The 27,420-nt window shown below is 45.3% G+C and overlaps 1 protein-coding gene across 2 annotated transcripts in view; it reads left to right on the top strand.

Annotated features, from left to right (window-relative positions):
• The window catches only part of LOC116944074 (PH domain leucine-rich repeat-containing protein phosphatase 2-like), a 93,911-nt gene that overhangs the window by 41,827 nt on the left and 24,664 nt on the right, over positions 1–27,420 (top strand). For both annotated transcript variants that reach the window (XM_032957485.2, XM_032957484.2), the window contains exons 2-10: positions 10,594–10,784; positions 12,235–12,360; positions 12,849–12,991; positions 18,188–18,334; positions 19,339–19,569; positions 21,164–21,369; positions 23,899–23,959; positions 24,103–24,198; positions 25,507–25,662. In XM_032957485.2, the coding sequence (XP_032813376.2) occupies positions 10,594–10,784; positions 12,235–12,360; positions 12,849–12,991; positions 18,188–18,334; positions 19,339–19,569; positions 21,164–21,369; positions 23,899–23,959; positions 24,103–24,198; positions 25,507–25,662 (1,357 nt within the window). The remainder of the gene's footprint in view (positions 1–10,593; positions 10,785–12,234; positions 12,361–12,848; positions 12,992–18,187; positions 18,335–19,338; positions 19,570–21,163; positions 21,370–23,898; positions 23,960–24,102; positions 24,199–25,506; positions 25,663–27,420) is intronic.

Genomic DNA, 27,420 nt, shown 5'->3' with positions numbered 1-27,420 from the left:
GCTTATCTCTGCTTTTTGTGTTTAGTTTGTTGCCCTTCTTCCCCCGCACCTCCGACGAGCACGGTTGGCTATGTACGGCGCAAAAGAGGTTCAACACACAATTGACCCGCGCCAATAGGGACCGGTTCCTCCAGCCACGGCTGCGGGCAGTGCCGCCTATCGCTAGCAAACACAACAGTAAGCGAGAGCTACAACTAATGGGCAATGTTTACCCTCCACATTGAAGACAAAATTCAACATAGAGCAGTCGGATTGAGTGATAACTCAGCACTGAGCGATTCACATAAGTTGCTGGCTCACTGAAGTCGAGCACCTCCTTACCACTCTTCTATCGCTAATGCCATGCTTACTGTTCATTTGAAATTCACTCATCGATACCTATACCCATGTTTAGGACTCGGTTCAACCAAACTGACTTTCGTCCGTACTGTGATTCTTAATTGATATTTGGGTCAAATGGCGTAAGTAAAATCGCCGTGTTCTGCAGGTCACAAACACTTCTCTTTCTGCTTCTTTCCTACACACCGTGCGATTTTGGAATTCCCTCCATTCGTCTTTTTCCAAGCTCTTATGATAACCTTGCTCAACTAAATATACCTTTGCACTTTGGTGCTGTTTGTTGTTTGCTGCTTCATGTTTTGGGCCTTTTGTGAGGCCTGTGTCTAGCAGCTGTGTGTGTGTTTCCGTACACGCATTGTGTGGGCATCCAAGGGATGCTGGCTGTCTCGGGATGCTCAGCCTTTCTTGTGTTGCCATCCTGTCTGTATTCTTCCTTGTGGCCTTCTCTGGATGTGCATTTGGCCTCTGACCAACACTCTCTCAGCCTTGTTCCTTGTCTCGGGTGCCAAAACAATGCATCTTCCGCTGCTGGCGGTGCTCTAACTTTGGCACCCCCTTGCCTGGAATGATTCCGCTCTCGTCGTGGGCCTTTAAAGCGATGCTGCATTGGGCTCGTTTATTCACGTCGGAGCCCCGTCGTTCCGCGAGGTCTCAACATGTTGCGCATGCTGGCGTGCCGCACGGACCGCTGGGAATGTATTTCCAAGCCAAACCGGCACCCCTCCCCTGCCTGGTTACACCCCCGCAGACTGAACATTCGCGAACGGCGGAGAAACTCCACGATTGCGTGGCCTCACTCCCAGCGCCACCCTCGCGCAAGTCCGTGCTGCGCCCCCCCCCCCCCCCCCCCCGTTGCATTGTGCAGACCGAGGCATGACATAGCGCCGCTCACAATGGAGCAGAGGTCCTCCGTGAATAGCAATCTGTGGACTCTGGCGAGGATGCTGTAATAACAGCCATCGTCGGTCTCCCAAAGCCAAGTGCGAACGGTATCCAAAAGCAACATGAATCGGGTCCCAGTAGTAGCGAAACTTGAAAGGTTCACTGAACAAGATGCCCTTGAAGACGATTGCAATTTTGTGGATGCAGAAAGGTTATCAGCAGATGCAGAATTGGAGGCGATCTGAATGCCAGAAGAGGCATTCGTAGTCTAATGCAGTTGAGAGATGAATCATGCAATAAAACCACTCCAAAATGTTGCACGGATAAAATGTGGCATTAGAGACTTGGCCTTCTCACGTCTTTCAGCAAGGGGCCTCCTGCAGCACGTGAACAAAGTAGAATAATGTAGGTGTTGTGCTCAAATCCTGTACCCACATTGTTGCTCAGGTGTGGGTTCACTGGTGTCATAGCATCGAGCTGTGCTTATTCTCAGCCTTGTTTGGGTACTGCTCTACCCCCCTTGTTGGATTTTGTTTCAACCGAGTAACCCCCCCCTTGCTGACCCAACACGGTTCTGAGATATAAATGCATGAATAATGAACCAATTGTCCACTTTGTGAACTATCCTAACTAGCTAGTAACTGCAAGTGAATAAAAAAAACCTCAACGGACGCTCTGCATGCATGACGTAATTTGTCCGTGCTCGCTGGTTACTCTTGGCAACCACATTGTTTACGATCAATGATTTTAGAAAGGTCTTTTAAATCGTTCTAGGTTACCATATGGATTAAAATGTTATCGTAGTTATTTTACATTGACAGATTCATCTGATTATTCACCAACGACTCTCATGTACGAGAATTTCATACATGTATGAATCACCTCGCGTGTACGCCCTGAGACATTGCCACCTAACCCCCATGGGTCCGCATACCCCCGGTTGAGAACCACTGGCATAGAGGGATATTAAACAATGCACACGCAGACAGGATATGTTGAGGGAAGTGTTTGTTGCTTGTATGAAGGGCATTGTTGGCCTTCTGCTTATCCACAGACTCCACTTATATTGGGAACGTCCTAGTGCCTCCCTGTATCCTCATGCTCTTCTCTTAACTATGACATTGCGGATGATAGGAAGGGTTTATCTGCAGTTATTTGGTAGAAGTGCAGATCAGTGCTCCTCGTTAGATTATAGGGTGGGATACAAAATGAGTTTCACTTTCTCCCTGCTACACACTGGCAGTTTTCTTTCAGTGTACTACAGTTATAAAGCACTTCCCCATCATTATGGCGCTTCTGATTTAGTAAATGCAAGTAAAAATATCGTACACGTTCTGCTGTGTTCATACAAAACAGGTAAACTCCTCATGAAAAACTTTGCAGTCTTATTCAACAGAAGTAATAACAATTTTATTGATTTTATTGGTACCTTGTCATCCACGCTCCCATCTATACCTTCCCCACCTTTATTTCCAAACCTCAAATGAGCACGGTTGGCTATGTGCGGTGCGAAATAACATACATAACACCACATTATGACTGGCATTGGTCAAAAATCCCAATGCTGAAAAATGTACCTGCAGCTTACTAAATTGGGATCACGCACATTAGCAACATCGCCCCTAACTGCGAAGACTTGGCAAGACCCTCTTGAAAAAGAGCCTTGTATGTATGTTGAACTTCTTTCGCACCGTACGTAGCCAAACGTGATAATTGGAGGTGCGGTCTTGAGGCACGGTGAGGCTTTCTTGGGTAAAGTAGGGAAACAATAAAATAATACCTATCTAACGGTTTGCGGTGTAAACATATTTATGTAGTTCTCTGTACAACCCTAGTTTTCGAGAATGTAATGTGATATTATTACGGTTTAGTGGCAACTGAAATTATTGCTTTACACTGGAGGTCGTCGGCAAGAGCGGAAGATGGACAGGTCACGGGAAGCGTCTGCGTGACAGGTAACGCAGGGGCTGCTTGCAGTGTCCACCACGGACTCGGCACCTCCAGCGGAGATCGTCAGTTCTCATTGGGTTTTGGAGAATGTGGATTGGACACCCGAGTGATAATATTAGCAATGAAAGCAATGAAACAATTCATTAAGTGTTTATGTCGGTTCTAATTTTTTTAACCAATTAAAACATTTTAATTGGGAAGAATAATCTTGCTAACGCGTGTATTCTGTAGCATTTTCCAAAGCACCCTTGTCATCGAATGTACGCGATTAGCGACGATATTGATGGGCTCCAGGCCGCACAATGAGACGGAGACACATGGCTCATGATGCGTGCTATCCAGGAGTGATGTCATCACCTTGGCGTGCCAGGCAGTTCACTTCAAGTGGTGGCTTTTTATTGACAAGTTTTGGGCAACCCTTGAATCAACGTGGTGGGTTTTCTTTTGGGTTAGTTCCTCATGGCAACACAACTTTGCAATTAAACAATTAACAACGCTGAATCATCTTTACGAGAGTTACCACGGACCCCTGTTACTTGCAGTGGGCAGAGCGAACGCACGAACGCTTTCAACCTTGGTTGGAAAAGCGTTTACTTTTTATCCAGATTTAAAATACACTTTTCATGTTTTCTAAACCGTTTCAGTTTATATTGGGGGTAACTTAAGTTTGTGACAAATTTGAATGTGATGTTCTTTTAACCTGTTTCAATTAATAAATGTTCCCACAAGACCCAACCTAAAAAATCCGGGACAGTCATCTCTGCTTGACGTCCTATTGACAAATGCCCCTCACAATTTCACACTGACTGGTGTTCTGGGTAATAACCTTAGTGATCCCTCCTTAATTTTTGGGGTGAGATCATCAGCCAGACCCAAAGCCCCCCCTAAATTGTTTGAGAAGCACTCTATGAGACACTTCAGCACTCAGGTATTTACTAATGATGTGCTTCACTCGGATATTGACAAGGTCTGTGATATCGCCAAACCTGACTACGGCTTGGGAGACCTTCAGGTACACGTTTCTCCAAATTCTTAAAAAACATGCTCCGTTGGTTAGATTTAAAACTAAAGGCACACCATGGTTTGATCCTTTGATTACAAAGCTCATGAAAAATAGGGACAAGGCTTGGGCATGTGCTCAGAACAGTAATTTGGTCAATGACTGGCTAGAATACAGGATTTTAAGGAATAGATGTGTCACATGGAAATGCCAGGATTTTCTGGAAAACAATCAAATGTATCGAAAAGGCATCCAAAACAGACAATCTGCCCGTTGAGCTTAACCGAAATGGGGAATATTTTTTAGATCCCCAAAAAATAGTTGACAATTTTTACCTTCATTTTTCTGAAGCTGGTAATCTTTTTGATAATGTATTGGGAGTCACCCCTGCTCATGCAAATTCCTACACCCCTGTCCAAACATTAAACAAATTTAGTTTCCAGCCAATCCACGAACAACTGTCCTCCCTCAAAGGGTCCTCCTCTACCGGAGCAGATAGTATTCCCGTCTTTGCTCTACTAACTGTTGGTCACCTAATATACAAACCTATAGCACATATTTTCAACCTGTCCATCAAAGAAGCATCAGTTCCTCTAGAATGGAAACATTCCTATGTCCGTCCACTTCACAAAGGGGCCCCTAAAGATGATCCAAATAACTACCGACCTATCTCAATTTTGTCCCCGTTGATGAAAATTGTTGAAAAATTATTGACCTACCAAATTAGCAGTTTCCTGTCCACCAACAATCTGCTACATCTAAAACAATCTGGCTTCCGAAAAAAATACAGCACCACATCTGCTGCATTAGACTCTCTGAATCACATTTACAGTAGCCTTGATAATAGGCAGTACCGTGCCTGTCTTTTTCTAGACCTGTCCAAAGCTTTTGATACAGTAGACCACAACACCCTGCTTAGTAAACTACGTTGTCTCGGTTTATTCTGAAAACGCAGTAAAATGGTTACAAAATTACCGCTTTTCTCGCACCCAAACTGTATTCACAGATGGTTGGAGGTCAAACAGTGTTAAGATAACAAAAGGGGTTCCTCCGGGTTACATCCTCGGCCCCCTTTTGTTCTCTCTTTATGTCAATGACTTGGGCACTAACCTGGATCATTCCAGGGTAAATCTTTTTGCAGATGACACGATACTGATTACTGCTGGCCGCTCTCCGGATGACGTGATTGCTAAGCTACAAGGTGATTTCAACAAACTACAACATCAGCTAGTTGCTCTTAAACTAGTCCTGAATACCTCCAAAACCAAGGTGCTATGCTTCTCACCAAGACTAAAGCAGGAAGTTATTTGTCCCCAATTACATTCCTTAAATAATTTTCAAATAGAGCAAGTCAAGATCGTTAAGTATCTTTGGGTCATCCTGGATTCAAAACTGAATTTTGAAGATCACATTGATTATATTGGTAAAAAGACAAAAATGAAAATTGGTTTTCTGTATCGACACAAGCACTGCTTCCCCCCATGTTCCGTTTGGAATTTATAAAAGCTACCATACTGCCTCTACTTGATTACTGTGACATCGTGTATAAATCAGCCCCAAGTACTGTACTGAAGAAGCTTGATTCCATCTATCACTCGGCCTTAAGGTTAACATTGAACTGCCCATATAGGACTCACCACTGTGATCTCTACATTGGTGCTTGTGCACCAGATCTTATTTATTCACGATGTACTTACAAAAAAATCCGCAGACTACCTGCTGGATATCCTCTCTGTTTCAAAGAACAAATGTGACCTAAGGTCTTCGCTCATTTACCAGCTTCACATTCCTTATTGCCGTACAAATACTGGAGGAAGGGCCTTTGCTGTTGATGCCCCCAGGGTCTGCAATGCTATTGCCAATAAACTGCAACTTGAATCGCTACCAATGAGATCTTCTCTCAAAACTGCTCTAGAGGAGTTGTACACCCCTAGCTGCCACTGATATTCATTGGCGTAAAATAAAATAAAATGTTTCGCTCCGGTTGACGCTGCAAAGTATTATCTGTATTTTGGTTTAGCGTGCTGATCTTAAAGGTGCATTGAAAAATTTGATACTCCGACTGATGCTTCTGTTGTTGTGGAGAAACTCATGCAGCCAGCTATGGCTCTAGGGTTTGGTGTTACATGTTATTTATGTAGTTGTTACAAATTCGGTCACAGTCCCTATGATCACTGTTTCATTACAATTATGACTTTATTTTTTGGTGATTTCGAAAACATTTTTTGGTTTGGACATGTTTGTTTTGTTGTAGTACGGAGTTAGACTGATGGCCTTAATCTAAGTTTTCTTGTGGTTGTTGTTGTTGTTGTTTGACTTGCATCCCACTGGGATTTTTTGCACACAGCGTTGGGGTACGGTGCTTTTTTTCAGGAATATTTTTGCTGTTTTTTCATGGATTTTCTGTTTGCACAGTCACATAGTCACTTTAAGATGTTTTCTTGTTCGTGTTTTTGTTTTTTGTTTGTTGTGGTTGCACCCGATTCAAGAGCCGAATGGCTCACAGGGCTATACCAAATAAATAAACTGAAACCAAATAAATAAACTGAAATAAAACTGAAACTTGAAAATGTCTAATCCTTGTTTATAAAATTTACACTTGTTTAAGCGAGAAGCATTGCACCGTATTATAATCTTGGAGGGTATCCACGGTTGCCATTCGCGATTACCTGGACTGTACATAAAAGTGACATAAATGCAGCAAAACGTCGCGTTTTTGTGCTTTCCTGTTAATTGCACTGAGGAGTTGGACATTATTGGTCCGATTTTAAAAGATAAGTTTCAGAATGCTGTGACCTTAAACATGGTAAGAATGTTTTCATGGCATATACAGTTATTCCTGTACATATTTAACTCAAAAAAGGGTACGCAACTTTAAATAATTACATCACTCACAATGAACAAACTCCGCCTATTCATCGACAATTTAAAGGCACTGCATCTTCCTCCAGCCTTTGGGTTGCACTGTAAACTGCACTCTCGGTTCACGTTTTTTTTTATCAAACAATAGCCAAGGTATTAAGAGCAAAATATAAACCACGCAATGTAACTCGGATTTGCCAAACATCCCCAGTGCTGCGCTTTAACTCATTTGGGATTTTCTGCGGCGGCATTGTCCCCCCTACTGCAAAAAACTTCCGAGGACCATCCCGAAAAAAATGTTTTTAGACTCAAATGAAGCTTTCTTGGGTAAAACAAATACAATAACATAAATTACTTGGAACATTTTTTAAAACGTATAGTTTATGAAGAATTAAATTCACAATTGTGAATTCCAAATTTTTCAGATGGTTTAAATAAGTAGCAACGTAGAAGGGAAACAATAATAAAAATATAAAACAAGAATATGAATCCCTGCAGTCACGAAAGCTTTAAATCAAAAGTAGCAAAGTGTTTACGTGACAAACCTTCCTAAATGGCTGTGTCGGATGGTGGTGGGTTTAACGACATTTATATTTATGCGATCTAACCAAAAAAACCTGTATTGTAGTAATTCTGTTTGTAATTCCTTGGAATGTCCCTCATGTTTGTGATGAATTCGGCATAGCATGATGCTTGTCTTTCCTATTCTTTGCACTCCGATCATGTTTTCGTATTGTTTGTTTTTGTAACTTTCTGTCCCTGAGTCTCCTACTGGACATCTGTGAAAAAGAGCTTTATAGCTCATCTGGTTCCTCCTCTAGTATACATAAAGATTCTGCTCGTTACATCCGTGTGAGAACACTCAATGTTTAGATTACTCTTTTACCCTTGACAGTGGGACTTGTCCTGAAATTGTCACAACACGCTTAACGAAGATTAATTGGCTATTGTACGGGCTGCTCGCCCGCTGTGAATGGGCGCCCATTGTGCCTTTTGTCCCTGCGGTGGATGGCGCTGCCAGTGCCACCGTGGGTCTGGCGGAAATCGCTGCACGCCGTGGGGCTCTCGCCCTGGCAACTGCCCCCGCCGCGCCACGGTGCCCACTCGCTACCCTGCAAGAGCCTCTGCCGTTTGTTCGACCGGATATTGTGCGCTGGTAGGAAAGTGCTTTCAAAAAAGTATTAATTCCAAAAGAAGTTACTTCCAGTGTATTCAGCGGTGTGTATTAGTGCACGCGTAAAAGTTAAGCGTGTTTTTAATTCTATTTGCTGGGGCCGTCAGTAGATGCCGTCTGTGATTCACTTTTTCAACCTCTTTTCTTAGTCAGCCCAGGCTTGGCTCTGGCTCAAGTGAAATTAAACTAAAAACGAAACAATTTTATGTATTTTACCAGGTAAGCCACACTGAGCTGGAAAGCTCTTTATCAAAAGTGACCTGGCCACAAATGATAGCCCAATGTTAGTGGCTTACTGTATGGACATTTATAGCAGCCAAATGCTCTTAAACGCGTGATGTTGATTTTAAATGTGGAGGGAAAAACTGGAGGACCTGGAGAAGAATCCACACGACCATGGGGAGAGAGATACATGCAAACTCCAATTATACAGCAGGTTGCAGAGTCGGGATCGAACCTACTACCTCCTGTATACCAGGAGAGGTGGTTTACATATTGTCACAGCGGTACAATTGAGCTGGCTCAAAACCATGCTTAACTTGTGCCGGCTCTGAGGATGGTCCCAGTGGTACCAGCCATGCTCAAGATTTGCCTGAGCTGAGCCTGAGCTGAGCCTGAGCTGAGCCTGAGCTGAGCCTGAGCTGAGCCTGAGCTGAGCCTGAGCTGAGCCTGAGCTGAGCCTGAGCTGAGCCTGAGCTGAGCCTGAGCTGAGCCTGAGCTGAGCCTGAGCTGAGCCTGAGCTGAGCCGAGCCTGAGCTCAGCTGCTCATGCGTCTTTGAAAACAAGTGAGCGGCTCAAGCCTGAGCTGAGGCACATGAGAGGCCAAGAAAGAGCTGATCCACGAGTGAGTTTACGAACCTTAATGTCCAAAGCATTGATGCGCACGTGTGTGTGTGTGCGAGGATGAACTCCCGTCAGCAAGCCTTTGAGACTTCACAAGGCCTCATAGTGCACCGAGCCTGGCACAAGGGCTGTAGTGACATCACCGCCACTTAGTGGCGAATGGTGGCTGCTGGTGTTGTTGAGGCTGCGTCACCCCTCTGCACTGTATAATATTTAGAAAATGTCACGAAATTGTTCATTGCAAGTTGCTTCTTTATCGTAGAATACTTTACGGTAACAATCCATGTGTACCTGCATGTCGGTGTATGTCGACTTAGTCATGGGTGAGTGTCTGACTATTCAAAGCATATGCAAGGGAGCCTGCCATTGTGACTGCACTGCTATAATTCACAGAGTACATGCGAGGCACGCGTTTTGTGATATCGCCCCCAACGCTGGCTTCCTCCTCACCCTCCCTGTGTACCATTTGCTGGTGATTTAAGCATCTACATTGACAATTCATCAAATCCCTTCTCGCGGACTCTCCAAACCACTGCTGGAATCTATTGATCTCTCCTTGGTGATTTCCTTTTCTCACGCCTGTGGTTGTCCTGCTCGGCCATTCTCTCACACGGGGTGGTGCTCACTCATTGCTCCTGCCAGGGTTAACAATCGCCGCGCCTGCATCTCAAGAAATGACGTCACGAGCATAGTTGGAATAACATTTAAGGGAATTACAATTTGTGGTCCGCCTCCTATTGGGCAAGCCGTCCCACCATGTCAGATGGCAAGTTGTCAGATAATCTCGGCATTTCCGTCAAGAGACGGGAACCAACTGAACCAACACGCTCCACCACTGCTTGCTGTATTTCTCTCCACTCGTAATATTGCCAAGCGCAGGAAACGAGCACCCAGGACATTTAGTTTGGAGTATTGACTCATTCCTGTCGTTTCGGAGGTCATAGGATAGTGGTTCTCACCCGGGCGTACGGGGACCCTTGGGAGTACATGGCAATGTCCCAGGGGGTACGTGAGGTGATTTATAAATGTGTGAAATTATATCATACATGAGAGTCATTGGTGAACAATCATGTTGTATGCATCTGCCAATATAAAATAACTACCATAATATTTTGATCCACATGGTAACCTAGTGGGATATAAAAGACCTTTCTAAACTCATTACCTCACTCGTGCAGAGTGTCCGTTGCTTTTGTTTTTATTCGCTTGCAGTTACTAGTTAGTTAGGATACCTCACAAAATCGACAATTGGTTAAAATCTGGATGTTAATTATTCATACATTTATTTCTCAGAACCATGTTGGGTCGGACAACAAGGGGTACAGTAGCCAAAAAAGGTTGAGAATCACTACCACAGGATAAAGCGGTTGCTGAGTTTTCCAACAGAACGTGAGGTGTTGTTATGAAGTTCACGGGAATGGTAATCGGGCCCATAGCGGTAGAGTGATGAAGAGGCGTCGGCGAACGAGTGAGCGAAGTCGATCAGGGGAGTTGTTAAGACCTGCAGACTGACGGGCGATCGCTGCTGCTGTGTGTGCTGCAGGCAAGCCGGAGGTGCTGGAGCACGAGGCGCGCGTGGCACTGTCCGGCATGTTCAGCGTGAGGAAGGGCCGCACGCAGCTGCACAAGTGGTCGGAGCGGCGGGTGGTGCTGTGCGGGACCTGCCTACTCGTCTCCTCGCTGCGCGAGAGCCTGCAGGGAAAGCTGCACGTTATTCCGCTCATCGGCGGCAAGGTAAAACAACAACATCAGTGTAATAAGTTTTTAATTCGTGATGCTTTAAGAGCGCGATGCCATCCTATAGGAAGGCGGTGCTTTGATTCACAGTCGGGAGCTATAATTGCTTTGTGTAATCTCAGTTGGAGGTCATTTTATTAAGTTGTCAAAATTGGACCATGACGCCGGCACACAATGGCCTACTTTTTTTGAATGACATCACGGATTCTTTATTGTCATCTGTGAAGCAGACAGGATGTATTCTACAATTAATGCACCTGCAGTATTAAGCAGGGTGGCCTTGCCAGATTGAACCACCGCTGTCCCGTGTAATCACCCCAAATCTAGATTGCTAAACTATTTTTTATTTTACTAGGTAAGGCCCACTGACCTATATAGCTCTTTTTCAGAAGCGACCTGGCCACAAATGAATGCTCAACCAAGTGGCTTATCATATGGAAATTTATAGCAGCCAAATACTATATGCCACTGGCCCCTTTAAATACTTGATCTGCTGCCCCAGCCATGCCTCTCCTCGTGGTTCATAGCAATAATCGGTCCTGAATTGGTTGTGATATTAAATGGGGCTTTTAATGTTGAAGTCGCAACCTAACTTCAGTAGTCTTCCCGCAGTGCCCAATGGGATGCAGGGGGGGGTGCAGCGGGGGTCGGGGGGGGTGTGAGCCGCTCGTTTTAAAAGTTTAATTTAAGGCCGAAAGTGTCCGCCTTGAGGAAGAGCGACAGGAGACAACTTTTATTTCTTCCTTCCTGCTCTACCCTTAAGATTTTCCTATAAATAGATCATTTCCGGTGCTTACTGGAAATAGTGGCGAAATAAATTAAACATAATGCAACTAAAGTGCTCCCATACAAAGTGTTTCCATGGATGGGAGTGAAAGTCTCCCCCATCTCGAAAGACGGTTGGGAAAGTGCCGGCTGCTTGCTTGGTGTGGCTGCGAGGCAAATCACCTTGCCCATGAAGTTTTGTGGCCTCAACACCGCAGCCCGTGCTCACGTACAGAGATCCCCCCCGACAGCGAGCGACGTGCCGACTCGGGAGATCTTCAAGCACAAAAACATGCACCGCTTCGCGCAAAAACGAGTTCCTGCCAAAATTGGCACCACCGCTGGCGGGGGATCTCAAACTCCCGCGGAGGCCAGCACGTCTCCGTGCGCATGAGCGTGCACGCGCTTGTGGGGACCCGGGATCAATTCCCGCTCATGACTAATAACAGTGGCCATTATTCGAACTGGGCCTCTTCTCGGTGAAAGTATCCTTAAGTGAGTACCTGGCGCAGTGTACAAACATCAGCACTGGGGGGGATGAAGGCGGCATGGCGTGGTGCTGGCCATCCATCCTCTTGTGTGCTGTGCCGGCCTTCATAGGTGCTTGTCGCTAATAGCACTTGCCCTCAACAGTCTGTTAAAGGCTATATGTGGGGGTCTTTATCTTTGTGCACCTGTGCAGGTTGAGGAAGTGCGCAAGCGCCAGCACTGCCTAGCCTTCAGCTCTGCAGGACCCCAGACCCAGACCTACTACGTCTCCTTCAACTCGTTTGCGGAGTACCTGCGCTGGCTGCGCCAGGCCTCCAAGGTAACGGCGCCATTCCCCAACGTGCTCCCATCAACGTTCGTCCTCATCCCGTCTTCACATCACCACGGTGGCGTTTGTCTTCACGTCACTACGGTGGCTTTTTGTCAATGTTGTGATTTGTATTTGTAAGATATTACTGAAAAGAAGAGGCATGGTTTACTAGGCCTGTAATAGTGCATTCATTTAATACATTTATTTGTACACTCACAGCATGTGCACCAAACTGCTTGTGGATTAACCATTTGCTGCACAAGAGGTGCGTGAAAACACTGGCTTCGTCTGTTCCATAGCCGTGCCGTGGCCAAGATAGGCCCCTTCCCATGGTTCATTGCCTCTTCAATGTTTTGTCCTCACTGCCACTCACAGCATAGACGGAGCTTCCAATATTGAAAGACTTCCAACATTCCAATTAATGCAATTCGCAATTTAAAAACAAACGTGCGTTGAATGCGAACGGGCGAGTTTTAGCTTTTGGAACCTTCCTTCAGATTGTGTCCCAGAGGATCGGTTCGGTGGACCTGTCATGCTGCAACCTGGAGGAGCTTCCTGAGCCGCTGTTCCACAGCCAGGATGTAACGCACCTCAACCTGCGCCACAATCTCCTGGGGCCCGGCATCGGCGACACGCTCAGGTATGTGCGTGCGTGCGCACGCATGTGTGCGTGCGTGCGTGCGATAGACACCGAGGCGCCGACCAGTGTCTTTTCTCTCATGCTTGTTCAAACCCCGTGTCTCTCCTGGTTGCCTGCGAGAGATGATAGGCAGCAGCCATAGTTTTATGAGGTTTTTACATCAACACACTTACTGGTTCACTCTCCCGATATTTCCTTCAGCTAAAACTCTCATCACACGGGGAATTACATTCATTGAATTACTTTCGCAATGCTGCGTTGGCAGTGGTGCGTAAGCACAGTTACCAACAAAATCTCAACAGGCTCGTCAACGAGACAAAAAAAGATATACAGTCTGTTCTCCTATAGTTGCGTTCCTAAAGAACACCACGTTATGGAAAAATTGTGTTATGATATATAATATAGGGTAAAGCACAGTCCGCGATAACACGTGATATGCGCACGCAGGTTGAATAAAGACTGAGTTGCGTGGGTAGCATCTAGAAGCATCCAGCAGCATGCCGCCTTGTGCAATGCTACGCCGAGGCAGCCGTACGGCCTCTTATTCCTACTCGCGCAACCTAGTTCTCTATATGAAAACAACACGTGGCGTTATAGGAGAAATGGACTGTAATAGGCGACGTTTCAGGCAATGGCCCTTTAGAACACGTTGCACAAACGTGCTGCTTTCTTATTTAAAAGTTGTTTTGGTTGATGTTTCAGGCAACGTCGCAGATTAGATATATTTAAAATTGTAAGGTACCGTTGATCGTTGTGTGTTTTTAGGGCGTTACATTGATTACATATCTTTAGGGACGTCGCAACTATTACTCAAATCGGTTTTAACCATAGCAAGTCAACACCCCCCCCCCCCCCCCCCCCCGGTGCTGGCAGAGCTGCCTGCTTGCAGGCCAGATGCTGAGCCTCCTTTGTGCCCAGAGGGACAGCTGCCACTGGATTTTTCCCTTTGAAAATGATTGAGATGAAATGTGTGATGTAAACAGCTCTGAAATATTCTGGCTTAAAGGGGGGTGGGGGCTTAATTAAACACAGATCATCAGCGTTGTTAATCCACTGTTTAGCTGCTGGTTACTGCGAGAATAATAGGTTTGATTTTATTTTTCGTTTTGTATGGCTAATTGGATTCTACTGCACACGCGGCCTTGGTGTTGAAATGCGAGTCTTAATCGCCTGGTGCGTATGCTCTCATGCTACATGGTGTTGATAAACGGATGATGCTGTGCTGTGCAGTAGCATTGTGCGAGTGCCAATCCTGACTGCTTGTAACTGTGAGAGACTGAAGGATGCCCATGGAATTTTCCACTCTGGGCGTGTTGAGCTGCGATGGAATTTCAATCAAAATTAAGTCAACGAGTTTAGGAAGTGCTATCGTTTGCTGCATGGCTCTGGCCTGTCCGTGAGGTAAACATAATTTATTACTCTTGCAATTTTCAATTACCACACAAGTCAAGACCAAAAATGCTGGTTTCAGAGCTTCATGCGTTTGTGCCTTATTGTAAAAATTACATTTCTGTCAGCATGTGCTGAGTATGTATGAATTTCTGTTTTTGCATTCATCTGTGTGTACTTCACTTGTAAGCCCCAAAAAATAAAATACACCATTGTTAATAAGTGGGTAGTTTGTGGCCTTAAGCATAGGATTGTTCCACTGGTCCTTATATTCAAGGAGTTTGAATCAGCCCTGGAGTCATTTGTGTCTGTCCAGGTAGCCAAGTGGTTTGGGGCTTGACTTAGAATAATGATGTTAGCGTTCAAATCCCAGCTCGCCACCCTCCCCGGCACCAACGAAATTACCACCGCTGTGCGGGAGGACAACATCGGTTATCCGACGAAGATACTGGCCGCTGCCGTGGGAATATGAAATGTACCTCACTGATGTATGGCCACCATTTCATAGGAGCCCTGCCTTATTGATCAATGGGAATTTGGGGAAAGTTTACTGTGCAATAACACTCGTTCTGCAGGCAGATGTTTTTGCCCCAAGTCTACTTGTTGCGTACTGTGTATTTAATTAGTACCGATTGCATGCAGCATAGTGAACATTAAATCTGCTACGATTGATTTGTTTCCTTGGCATTTTTAAAATTCGAGATTCTTCCAGTTTCTTCATGTGATGGTGTTGCCTACCATTTAGTGTTATCCTGGTGTGTATGTGAAGCCTTTCTCTGGATATTTCAGTTTTCTTCCACACCAATAGCTGGCTTAACCCTGGCAATGCAGGACCCCTGAGTAAGAGGTCTGCTGCTCGTTAATGGTTTCATGGATAAATGCATGACATTTTCTTTAAAAAAATAGGCCTTTGATGAATTTGCACTATTTACATGAAGGAGCAAAGGTGAATACAAAAAACCCCGAGGGAGCAGTGCACTGTGTTGTGTACATACAGTAGTGGATCTATACGTTTGGAGAAGCAGGGAAGATTGGACAAAGATGAAGCACATTCCTCTTGTGACACAATTAGTTAAACACGCAACGATTACATCTATCAAACTAAACTTTTTATTTTAGCAGGTAAGGCCCACTGAGCTATATAGCTTTTATTCATAAGCAACCTGGCCACAAATGATAATTAAATGAAGATGCTTATCAGGTATACATTTATAGCAGCCAAATACTAAATTTGGAGGGAAAAACCGGAAGACCCGGAGAAAAATGAACGCGACCATGGGGAGAGAGACGCAATCTCCAGCAAAGCGTCAGGCTCAGGATCGAACCCACGACCTCCTGTATACCAGGGAAGGTAGTTAACATCTTGCCATCGTGGCGCCACAGGAGCTCCACTGATATGGTGGTGACGCACGGCCTCTTGTCACGGCGCTAATGGGACGAAATGGGAAACGCTACGAGAGCCTCGCGCTGATTTCCTGACTGAAAATAAACCGCGAAGGCGGTGGCGCTTTAAACGTTCGAGTTGAAACCGGCAGTGGTTGTAAAAGGCAACAAAATCAATGGGGTTTTTTTTACTGGGATAACCAAGTTGTCCTTTCAATGGGCAAAATGCCGAAACCCAATCTCCGCCTTGCTCATGGGAGCAGTTGTATGAGGAACAGCGTTGCCAATGCAAGCAGGTGCAAAGAGTGCTGTGCCTGATTTATTCCGATTCCGCCAAATCGATGAGGACATTGTTAATTGATTGCAGCCTGGTCAGGTGGTAATGCCAGATAATTCAAGTCAAATAATGGCTCATTGTTATGGGTAACCACCATCAAAATAATTTTTTAATCCTTTTCAATACTTTGTGGTGCTCTTCGTTGTGGAGAGGGTTTGATGGCATTAAGCAATGCATTACAATGTGCCCTTCATCCAAGCAACCCGGATGGGCACCACATTGAAGGTATCACACCCTTATTACAGCAAAACAGCCGTCAGCATTTTACAGCATTGAGGAAACAGGTTATTTGACTGAGAGGTATAACTGGGGGAAGCGTTGTGCTGTTATAATGCACCACCACCCTGCTCTGTATGATATGTGGTGTATGCAGCTGCTGTCTCTGTTGTATATTTAGACTTCATAGTGAAGAAGCAGAGTGCGAGGCAGTGTCCTCCGCTAAAATATTGCAGAGGGCCACCGCCACAGCAGAATCTGATCTTGTCGGTACTCTTTGGTTCTATTGGGTAAATAGGACAGCGCTGTCCTCCAGACAGTCTCGTCCCTTCACCTGATGAAGGCCGCTTGTGTTGTGGCCGAAACGTCGTGATTTTTTGTTATTTTATTTTCACCTACGTGACTTTACCCAATAGGACCAAAGAGTATGGATCCTAGCAGTCACGAAAGCTTTAAATCTAAAATTGATCTTGTCGGGCCACATATAGCTATCCCCATGCGTGAAATAAATGCGTGTTTTACTTATCCTTATTCATTGGAGCTTGGGAAACCAAAAACCTCGCATTGTCACTTTGTAGCTGTTGTGTCTGAGGGACTGATCTCTTTGAGTATTTTGTTTGTAAAGTTAGCGAACAGAATTTTAATTGATTCAATGAAGCACTCCTTTACAATTCCTGTGTCGCTCAAAGCCTTCGGATGTTTCAGTAAAATCCATACAATTCGAAAATATGCAGCAATCACTACAGATTCTTGCTCAGTTGCTTGAGTCAACAACTGCTCCTGGCAATTCAGGGTTGCTTTCAGTTTCTTTCCGTGTTCTTTTCTAATGGAAGATCCCACCGGAAAATAAACGTACTGTATAATCGCTGTGCGTTGTTGTAAAATGCCTTTCCAGATTGCTCCGTTTAATAATTGCCGAAGATTTCTGGTAAATCGAACAGATGGGTTTATTTATTAACTCTGTAAAAAATGTTTTATCCTTCCAGGCAGAGCTACATTTTCTCTGGTCCTGCTTAAGAGCATCTCCCTTTTTTCTCATCGCGCGTTTTTCTCGGCCTTGTGTACGTTGAGCACCTGCGGCCTGGCTTTGACTTCCTTCAGAAAGCTCTGGAAACTCACTTGTTGTATGTTGGCATAGAGCAGTCTCTAACTTCACTTTAAGGGTGTGCATTTTCATCAGTGTCGGTTGGATACGTTGCCGTGAACGTTGCTTCCACTACCAGTAGGGTTCTACTACTTCTTCTGTCGTACGGCTGCTGATGTAGATGCAGTGCAACGACTACAATCTCACATTCAGGTAGTCATGTCAAACAAACTGCATCAGGAGTAGCGGAAGGTTATCGCCGTCATGTCTGCTTCATATTTGTGGATTGGGTGTTGTGTCGTAACACATTGTACGTTTCTGTTGTGGTCATCCAGAGGGTTCTATTGTCGAAAATGAACATATGAAGGATTACGCCTTGATGATGGACCTTCGTTTTAGCTGATATTTCTACGAAGGCCAAAACATTGGCAATGTTCACACTGATGCCTCATTACTGAATAGTGGAAAAGGTATAAAACTAGGTTAATTGAAAGTGAATATATATGAAATAGATGTTTACTAGGTGCACATAGTCATGAAGTGCGTGTTAATTTGAAATCTTAATCAAAGCACGTGTAACATTACCAATGCAAGTGGATTGTCAGTTTGACATGTAGGCTTTCCCAACCAATATTATTCCCAATAAAAGTATTTTTTGTGTTAGGTCACTTAATTATTAATGTGTCGTTAACCCACTGCCATCCGACACAGCTAGTGAGTAAGGTTTGTCACGTGAACATTGTCTGCTCGCAGTGCGTCAACATTTATGAACGCGATGCCTCCGCAGGTTTTCTCAGCTGCGGAGCCTCAACTTGTCTCACAACAGCCTGGGAGTGTTCCCAGAGATGCTGTGCCACATCCCCACGCTCACCGAGCTCAACCTCTCCTGCAATGGTTTGCCAAACCTCCCCGCAGCCATTGGCAACATGAACAGGTACCAAAGCAGTTCTTTTTTACTTTAACTTTGTATTTTATCAGGTAAGTCCCCACTAAGCTCTATAGCTCTTTCTCAGAAGCGACCCGGCCACAAATTATCGTCCAATAAAGTGCTTTATAAGGAAATTTAATGTAGCCAAACACTCTAAACGCATGTTTTAAAATGTGGAGGGAAAAGCCAGAGCACCCGGAGAAAAGTCCACGTGACCACCAAATATACAACAAGCATCAGGGTTGGGATGGAACCCACGACCTCCTGCATACCAGGCGAGGGAGTTAACATCTTGCTACCGTGGTGCCCCATGGGTAATTATTATTATTTCTAGTCACGCTTGTTGATCCAGGAAACTCTCACCGAGTCTCAAGACCCTTGCTCAATATGACTACAAGCTTGATCAGCAAATTGCACACAAACATAAAATGAGACGAGAATCGCGCAACGTATTAAATCGCCTTTCATTAAAGTGCTTTACACTCTATATGGCACAAGGAAAAATCACACTGTTCCCAATAAAACAAATGTGAAACCACGTTTAACGAATATGGCAATTTAATTAAATGAGACCACCGAACTTTTATTATAATTAATCTCGTTAAATTTTGACTTAACTTTCGTGACTGCAGGAATTTATATTCTTTGGTTCTTTCGGTAAATTCACGTAAATATAACTCCACGTGACTTTACCAAAAGAACCAAAGAATATTAAGCTCGTTTTCCCAGAAAAGTCTCACCGAGTCTCAAGACTCTTTTCTCAAGAGGGTCCTGACAAGTTTTCTCAGCAGGGGATGATGTTGCCCTGTGCATAATCCCAATTGAATTAATTTTGCAGGTGAATGTTTTAGAATTGAGATGTTTGGCCAATACCAATTATGTTGTGTGTTTTTTTTTAGCTGTAGAAGGAAATTGGAGAACCACCTTGTCGCCACATGTACGCCCAACAGGGCATTGTGCCGCTTGTATACGAGTCCTGTTAACTTCCGTGCGCTTTTGTGTGTGTGTAGTCTGCAGAGCTTGGTGCTGGATTGCAATGCGCTCTCAACTCTCCCTGAAGAGCTGAGGAATCTCCAGAGCCTCGTCTACCTGGGCCTTTCCTTCAACTTCTTTGAGAGAATGCCACCCATCTGCCAGGGTTTGCTGGCCCTCGAGAGGGTCTGCTTGGCAGGCAACCGCATGGACATCTTCGAGATGGGGTCCTTGTCTGACCTCAGACATGTAAAGCTCGTTGATCTCAGGTGCGTTTGATTTTGGGTTTTTTTTTTCTTCTAAACTTATTTGCTGCGCACAGACTCAAAAGTCCCAAAAGGTCAAGTGATCAGCACCAAACCCTGGCTGAAATGGAACCTTATTACATTTACTTCTGAATCAACCAACAGTCTTAGACCCGTTTTATTAGTCACAGCTCACCTCAGCCTTGGCTCCAGTGAGCCAGCTCAAAGCCATGCTCTTAACTTCAAATGGCTCTGAGCAGGGTCCCAGCCACGCTGATGATATCCGTGAGCTGAGCCTTGAGCGCTAGGCCACGGCTGAGCCACTCGAGCGTTTCTGGAAGCAACTGAGCTGCTGGAGCTTGAGCTGAGTCGAGTTCAAGGCCGAGCCAGAGGCGTGCTTCACCTGAGATATTACCGCCCTGAGGGTCGTCACAGGAGGGACATTAATGCGTAAATTCTTAATACTGCTAATGCTTGTAACTCTAATCCAATGTTCACATTTACGTACTCGTAACCATTACTCGATTGAGCTGTAACCATAATCAACAAAAAATCAACAAATTTTGTGTTTAAATTAGTAGAAGTTTATCTGTTTCACGGAGGGAACAGCTAAAACATGAGCTTATTATAGTCTCCAGTGATGCCTCACAAACGAATGTAAACTTGAGCCCACACCATCAAAGGGACGTTGCATCTAATTCTATGGAATGTCCCTTGAACTCCACTTTTGCAAAGAAATGTAATTGTACACCGAATATTCTGCATGCAGAACCGACTAGTGCTGTGTGATTTCGTGGCGGAATCTTTTTTGTTTTAATTGCTCTTATTACATCGCTAAAATTACCCTAAGTGATTTAGTAACTAAAATGTGCATGCTTGAAGGATTTAACAAGGAGCCTGGTTTACGCTATCACTGAGATTCCAATGGGAACTGCTTGAAGCCACGCTTGGTGTAATTAACTGTAAATGATAGCAATTAATTAATGAGGGCGTCAAGGGAGCGACGTGTGGAACGGGGGAGCAGTGGAGGTGGCGCGACGGCGCTATTAACCATTAGGGGTACCGCGGTGGCGAGATGTTAACTCTCTCGCTTGGTATACAGGAGGGCGTGGGTTCAATCCCGACCTTAACGCCTGTTCTCCCCATAGTTGCGTGGATTTTGCTCCGGTTTTCCCCTCCACATTTAGAAACATGCATTGAGAGTATTTGGCTGCTATAAATTTCCACATGGCAAGCTCTCTTTTGTGGCCAGGTTGCTTCTGTCAATTTATCTATGTACTGAATTTGATGGTGGAGGATAGACATATACCCCCACATCTAGAATCACAGGGGTCATCAGGAGGAGCCAATGTCAATTGATGCAAAGGTGGTAGAAGTCTTCATGTGGTATGGTGCAGGAGGGTGTGACAAAGGTTTAGAGAATCGAGTTGTTTGTATGTTGTTGAACTGGACCACAAAGCCACTTTGGAAGGGGAGTGAGGGCCAGGTGTTTTGCTGAAGCAAACCTAAGTGATGAAGCCACGAAGAGACTCGGGATCTGTGAGCTTGTTCGGTGTCGGTGGTCGCGGTGTGGGGCGGGGTGCCTCATCGTCTCCGTGCTCTTGGCCCTCCCGTGCAGGCTGAACACCCTGAGGCGGCTGGTGGCGGGGGACCCCGCAGTGCTGGGTCACGTGACCCACCTGGATGTGCGCGACTGCGAGCTGAGGGGTGAGCTGGACGCGACGTCGCTCGCCTGCCTGGAGACGCTGCGCTGCGACCGCAACGAACTGACGGCGCTGCGGGCCGCGGGCCACGCGCTCAAGACGCTCGGCGCCGCGCACAACCGTGAGTCCTTCCACCCCGCCGCACGCTCTGACAGCCGCCCTCAGCGGGCTAAGGGAGCTCCAGACATGTCGACACTCACCTGACTTAATAATACGCTTTTGTCGCCGGTGTCTTGATTTGTAATGGATTTTGGGGTTAGGCCGTGGAATCATCTGATCAAATCTGTGCAGTTTAGACCTAATCCGGGAAGGCAGAATGTTATAACTTGCTGGATTGTCATTCTGACTTCCTGGATCGTGTCCTTTCGATGTTTTTTGACGACATGTCAAACAAAACGTCGCGTCTATCTTTGCTGATCAACTTGGTTGTGAGAATTGTTCTTCGGCTCACCGGGGAGTGAGCCAAAACAATCATCTTCGGCACGTTACACGCTCGTACACCACGTGACAATGTGTTCGGCTATGTCAGGTGGTGGAGCTTCTCAACCACCTGGAATTGGTCAGATTATTACATGGCCTAACCCAATATTCTGGTATGTAAATATCAAGTTGATATGCCTGCGAAATGTGTCCACCTGGCTATTGTAGGGAAATTCTTATTCTTTCATAAAAATTACAAAACCCCTAAACTAAATAACTTCAAATCTTACCACGGAGATGTAATGCCAATGCTCAGAAGTGTGTAACTTTGAGGCCAAATTGGCAATTACATTTTGAAAATGCTTTTATAAAAATGATTGTTATGTAGACATACTGTCACGAGCAGTGCGCATGTTAGAACACGAGCATGTGGGAACGAGAACATTCTGTGCGTCAGTCCGTGTGCACTGTTCTCTATCGAAGCAAATCTCCTAACACATAGACCTGCACTGGCAGCTTGTTGGAGTTAGTTGGAGGGATTTCACGTCTTGTGGGGGGGTCATGGTGCGTCACTTCTAAAATACTAATCGCATTAGACCAATCGTTTCACACGTTGACATGTCTGGAGCAAATACCATTTTCTTAATGCACCAATAACACAGTGGCCAATAGTTATGGAATTTATATGTTACCACCAATGTATCAACTTTTATTTTCATCATTTTAACCTCTCTCCTTATCTGCTTCAGCAAGATATACATTTTATGTTCATATTTAGCCTGCCACTAAAGAAAACTGATTAAAATGTAACTGTTTTTACAGTCATTTACGTATATATTTTAAAATAATTTTACACGTCGAATTGAGATATTCAGTATAGGATTGGAGAAACTTCTCAAGCAGGGTCTTTCCTGAAAGAGTCTGGACAACAGGGTGTTGGCGCAGTGGTAGCGCTGGCACCTCCCAGCCAGACGGGCCTGGGTTCGATTCCCAACTTTGGGGCACCTCGTCTCCCCCTTTTCTGCGTGGGTTTCCTCCCAGTTTCCTGCTTCCTCCGATAGCTGAAAAAAATGATCCAATGTAATTGCCGTTGAGCGAACATCCAAATGCTGAAAAATGACATGCACGTTGCTAAATTGGGATTACACAGAGCTATATCGCAACCTACTGCGGAAAAATACACGGCAGGACCCTCGTGAACGAGAGTCTTGAGACTCATCGAGGCTGGGTAAACAAAGCTTAATACTAATAAGACTTGCGTCGAGTAGCTCTACTTTGGTAAGCTATTGTAAGTATTGTACTGGAACTGGAGCCAAAGACAAAAAGGGGGGGGTGGGTGGTGGGGGGTGGTGTGAGGACTGGGATTTGAAGATCTGATGGCAACATTAAGGGGCTCAGTTGTAGAGCCCCTCCTTGCGTGCGAGTTAAGCATCGCGGTGGCCAGTGGAGGGGATATCAGAGAAGCGTGGGAGGACGTAGGGGGACATGGGGGATATGTGCAGGGAGCAAGCACTGAGAAATACTGAACCCATCCACACATGGCCTTTAGTGATTCTCTTCTATACACACTTTACAGGCCCACACTTTTCAGTTGTAGATACAGTAATAACTATTAAAATATCGTTGTGTGTTCAGCTTCACTAATCAGCTTAAGCTGCTTAGTGAAAAATGGGCTGGTACCCTGCCAGAATGCACTGTAATGTGGATGTTCAGTGAACCCTAACGGTTTCCGCCACCGCTTGCCTTCAGAATATCCTGCATTCGCTCTGAGTGGAATGTCTATCATGCAGACATGGACCATAATATCTTGCTTATCTCGTCAAGGAGCATAAATCACCATGCAAACTCCGGTCATCCTCACAACGGCTATTGGCTAGCCATCGAACAAAGACGATCACTGCATTGCGTGCTTTCAGATGCACTTCTGTGGCCGTCTGGAACGCTCTTCCTTCTGATATTAGGAAGCCACTGGGTGCTATGCACTTTTAAATCTAAATTGGAAACTCATTTCTTTTTAACAGTTTTTTTATTTAGTTTGTCCTTCTCCCGCACCTCCGATTGGCACGGTTGGCTACATACGGCGCGAAATAAGTAAAAAATGCATACACACACATGGAGCCACCTATGAAGCAATTTGTTATCGCCACATTGCTGTAAGGGAACCCTTGTACGACAGTAGAATGTCGTGGGCAGGATTAAAGTAGTGAACGTGTGTTCCTTTCCCTTCCAGTGCTCTCCACAGTCAGCATACACCCTGCGCCTGTACAGCTCACGTACGCTGACATATCGAGGTATGCATCTGCACTCTCCTGCACAGACAGTGCGATGGTTCGGGAGACGTTTTGTATTAAGCTGAAATGTTGCACCTCCAGTCATTCCCTGCTGTTGCGTTTACCTGCAGTGTGTGTGTGTATATATTGATGCCCGTTTACAGGAATAAGTTGGAGAGCGTTCCCGAATGGATTCCTGATGCAACCAGCCTGGAAATTCTCAATATCAGCCACAATGAAATCAGCGAATTACCGATCAGGTATAAATACATGCAGACTTTTTATTTTATATTGTGTTTGATCAGTGATCGCTTGAAAGTGGTATAGAGCGACGTAAAACTCTAAACAGTTCTCTAAGGTGCTACGAGTTTGGCGAGTGGCACACATTTTGCCATGGTGGCAAGATGTTAACTACCTCGCCTGGTATGCAGGAGGTCGTGGGTTCGATCCCGACCCTGACACTTGTATATTTGGAATATGCATGTTTTCCCCCCTGGTCGCGTGGATTTTTCTCGGGGGTCCTCCGGTTTTTCCTCCATATTTAGAAACATGCGTTTTAGAGTATTTGGCTGCTCTACATTTCCACACGATAAGCCACTTCGTTGAGCTATCATTTGTGGCCACGTCACTTCTGAAAAAGAGCTATATAGCTCCTTGGGCCTTGTCTGGTAAAATAAAAATTGTTTAGTTTAGTATCGTGTGGTCAGCATTGCCTCGATGTGAGTCATAAGGGACACAACCGAGGAACATGACTAGTTGAAGTGCCTCCACGCTTGCTAGAGCCGCCGTTGTGCATTGCTCACCTGGTTAGTGCCAGGGGATTTTCTCACAATGCGCGGTAGAAGTAACACGTTCATCTCATTGCGAAGTCATGGGTGCTCTGCACCGCAGAACAACAAAACTCATCGTTTACCCCATTGGCGTTTCTTGCACCGTCGATCATCTTGGAAATTGTTGAAAATCCACGCATATTGGGAAGGGTTATAGATATGCAGACCCCCCACAGAATAACAGGATTCGTTAATATGAGGATGGTGGATGAGATGCCATTTGCTTTATTTACAAATTGTGTTGCCATTTGTTTGCCATACTCAAGTAGACGTCTTCGTACGGAATTAAATAACTAGTAATTGGTTTTTACCCTTTTAGCTGGCACAAAAACTGACACCTTTATACAAGGGATCATGTTTGCAATAACCACAACACAAGCAGTCAAAAGTGCAAACAAAAAGAAACAACTCTGATAATGATATGCACTGTCCTTGAATTTGATTGGTCCACACCCGAGGCGGCTTTTCTTAGAGCCTAGTCTCCACTGGTGTTGGACCAGATGACATCATAAGGTGTACAACTCAAAAAACAGCGCACTATCAGAGTATTGAGAGCTCGGGGTGAGCCTTTACATTATGAGACCTCCTTTGCCAGTAACAAGATATAGTAATAGGTTTTTTCTCTTTTAGCTGGCACAAAAACTGACACCTTTATATAAGGGATCTTGTATAATAACTAATTTACTACGCACGCACGCCCACCCGCCCAGATTGATAACTGCCCTTTGCCCACGCCAGGCTGATGTGTGCTGAGGGCTTGAAGAGACTCCTTGCTGGCCACAACCAACTGCGTCGGCTGCCTGAGCGGCTGGAGAGAGTGCACACGGAGACACTGGACGTGCAGCACAACCTGCTCACGGAGCTGCCCACGGCGCTCTTCCTCAAGGCGCCCAGGTGCACTCTTCACGCACAAAGATCCCCAATTTAGCCCTAACAGACTGTAGGGGCAAGTGCTGTTAGCGAGCACCTATGAAGGCTGGCACGGCACACGAAGGGGTGGGTGGCCAACACCACGCCCGGCCGCCTTTGTTTCCCTTGTGACAATGTTTACACCGCACCAGGTACTCGTTTGAGGCTGAGTCGACCTAGGGGAGGCCCGGTTCAGATAATCGTCACTGGTGTTGGCCGTGAGCGGGAATCGAACCCGGGTCGCCAGGTTCATAGCGCAGCGCACTAACCGCGACACTACCGCTCCCACGCACGTACGCATGCACACACGCATGTGCATGGGGGCGTGCATGTCGCGAGCGTTTATATTTGTTATCATGATCCAATGGTGGAAATGGACCCGATTTATGATGTTATTCTTTGGTTCTTTTGGTAAAGTCACGTAAAAAGAAAACAAATTAAATAATAGAATAAGACGTTTTGATTGCAACACAAGCAACCGTCATCAGGTAGAACTAAATTTGAGAGAGAGACAAAACACAGACACGGAGACACAGACACACAAGCAGAGAGAGACAACACAGAGACACACAGAGAGAGACACACAACATAGACACACAGAGACCAAATGCCTCTGTGTCTAGGCCTTAAATCACATCTCTCTGTGTGTCTTTGTTTGTCTGATTTCACACTTAATTTCTATTTTTAGCAATCTTTGGAGATCGTAATCAGCCAGGCTATGCGTTAACTGTGTGTTGGCCGACTCTGTGTTGCATTGCATTACATTTAAAAAAAAAAATGTTTTCTCAAACTGCCTATTTCTCTCTATAAAATTTACCAGGCTCTCATAGGTCCATTCGCTCTTTCAAATCAAGTTTTTGATGTTATGCCATACCGGAACTTCTCAGAACGGTTCCCTTTCCCACGCTGCCAGGTTTCCAGTGAGGAAACGGAAGTGAGATGGTATGTGATTGTGTGAAGTGAAGGAGACAAAGGTAGCCCTGCGTGGTGCTGTCAACCCCCCCCTCGTGTGCCGTGCCGTCCTTCATAGGTCTTTACTAACAGCACTTACCCCAAAAGTCTGTTGAGGCTATACGGGGGATATTTGTTCACCCTATGGGGGCCAGTGAATGAAAAGGCTAAGCTCTTGAAGATGATGCAATGCACTATCCATGACCTTTACGCGAGGTCAAAAAGTGACCTTGGTGTCAGAGGATGTTGAGGAATGGGCAGGGTCAGCGAATGAAAGGGCTGGGCTAGCACGCAGTGGAGAGGCACAGGAGGAGGATGCATATAGCCTTGGCAACGTCTCCATGGGACTGTTTCATTGCACGGCCTAGTTAGGGCTCATTCTGAATGCGAAAATTTAGAGATCTTTGACGTTTAAGTTGACTTAGGGAACGACCTTTTGATCCATACATAAAAAGTCACTACATGCGAATCACAATTCGTGGTGCTTAAAATAAAAGCTTTGGCATCGCATGTGCTTTTTACAAAATTATGCAACACCGGATGATGGCCAGGTGATTGCTGATGGTCAGTTTTCATATTGCGAGCACAGAAGGTTAAAATGATGAAGGTTATAATGATGCTCAACCTGCAGGCCCATAGCATTGTTCAGCCATAGGAACAAAATGCTTCTTTGCAATATTAACAAGGAGGGGGTGAGGTTACCGAGTGTCTGGTGAATGGTGACTGGTCCTGATGATTGGTGAGGCTGATGACCGGTGAGTGTTTTGTGGTTTGGTGAGTGGTAGGGGTAAG

This window comes from Petromyzon marinus, chromosome 20, assembly GCF_048934315.1.
Source record: "Petromyzon marinus isolate PM22_M1 ecotype Great Lakes invasive population chromosome 20, UKy_Petmar_22M1.pri1.0, whole genome shotgun sequence".
Classification (NCBI taxonomy): Eukaryota; Metazoa; Chordata; class Hyperoartia; order Petromyzontiformes; family Petromyzontidae; genus Petromyzon; species Petromyzon marinus.
Note: the sequence above shows the minus strand (reverse complement) of the source record. Positions and strands in the feature narration are given on the sequence as shown.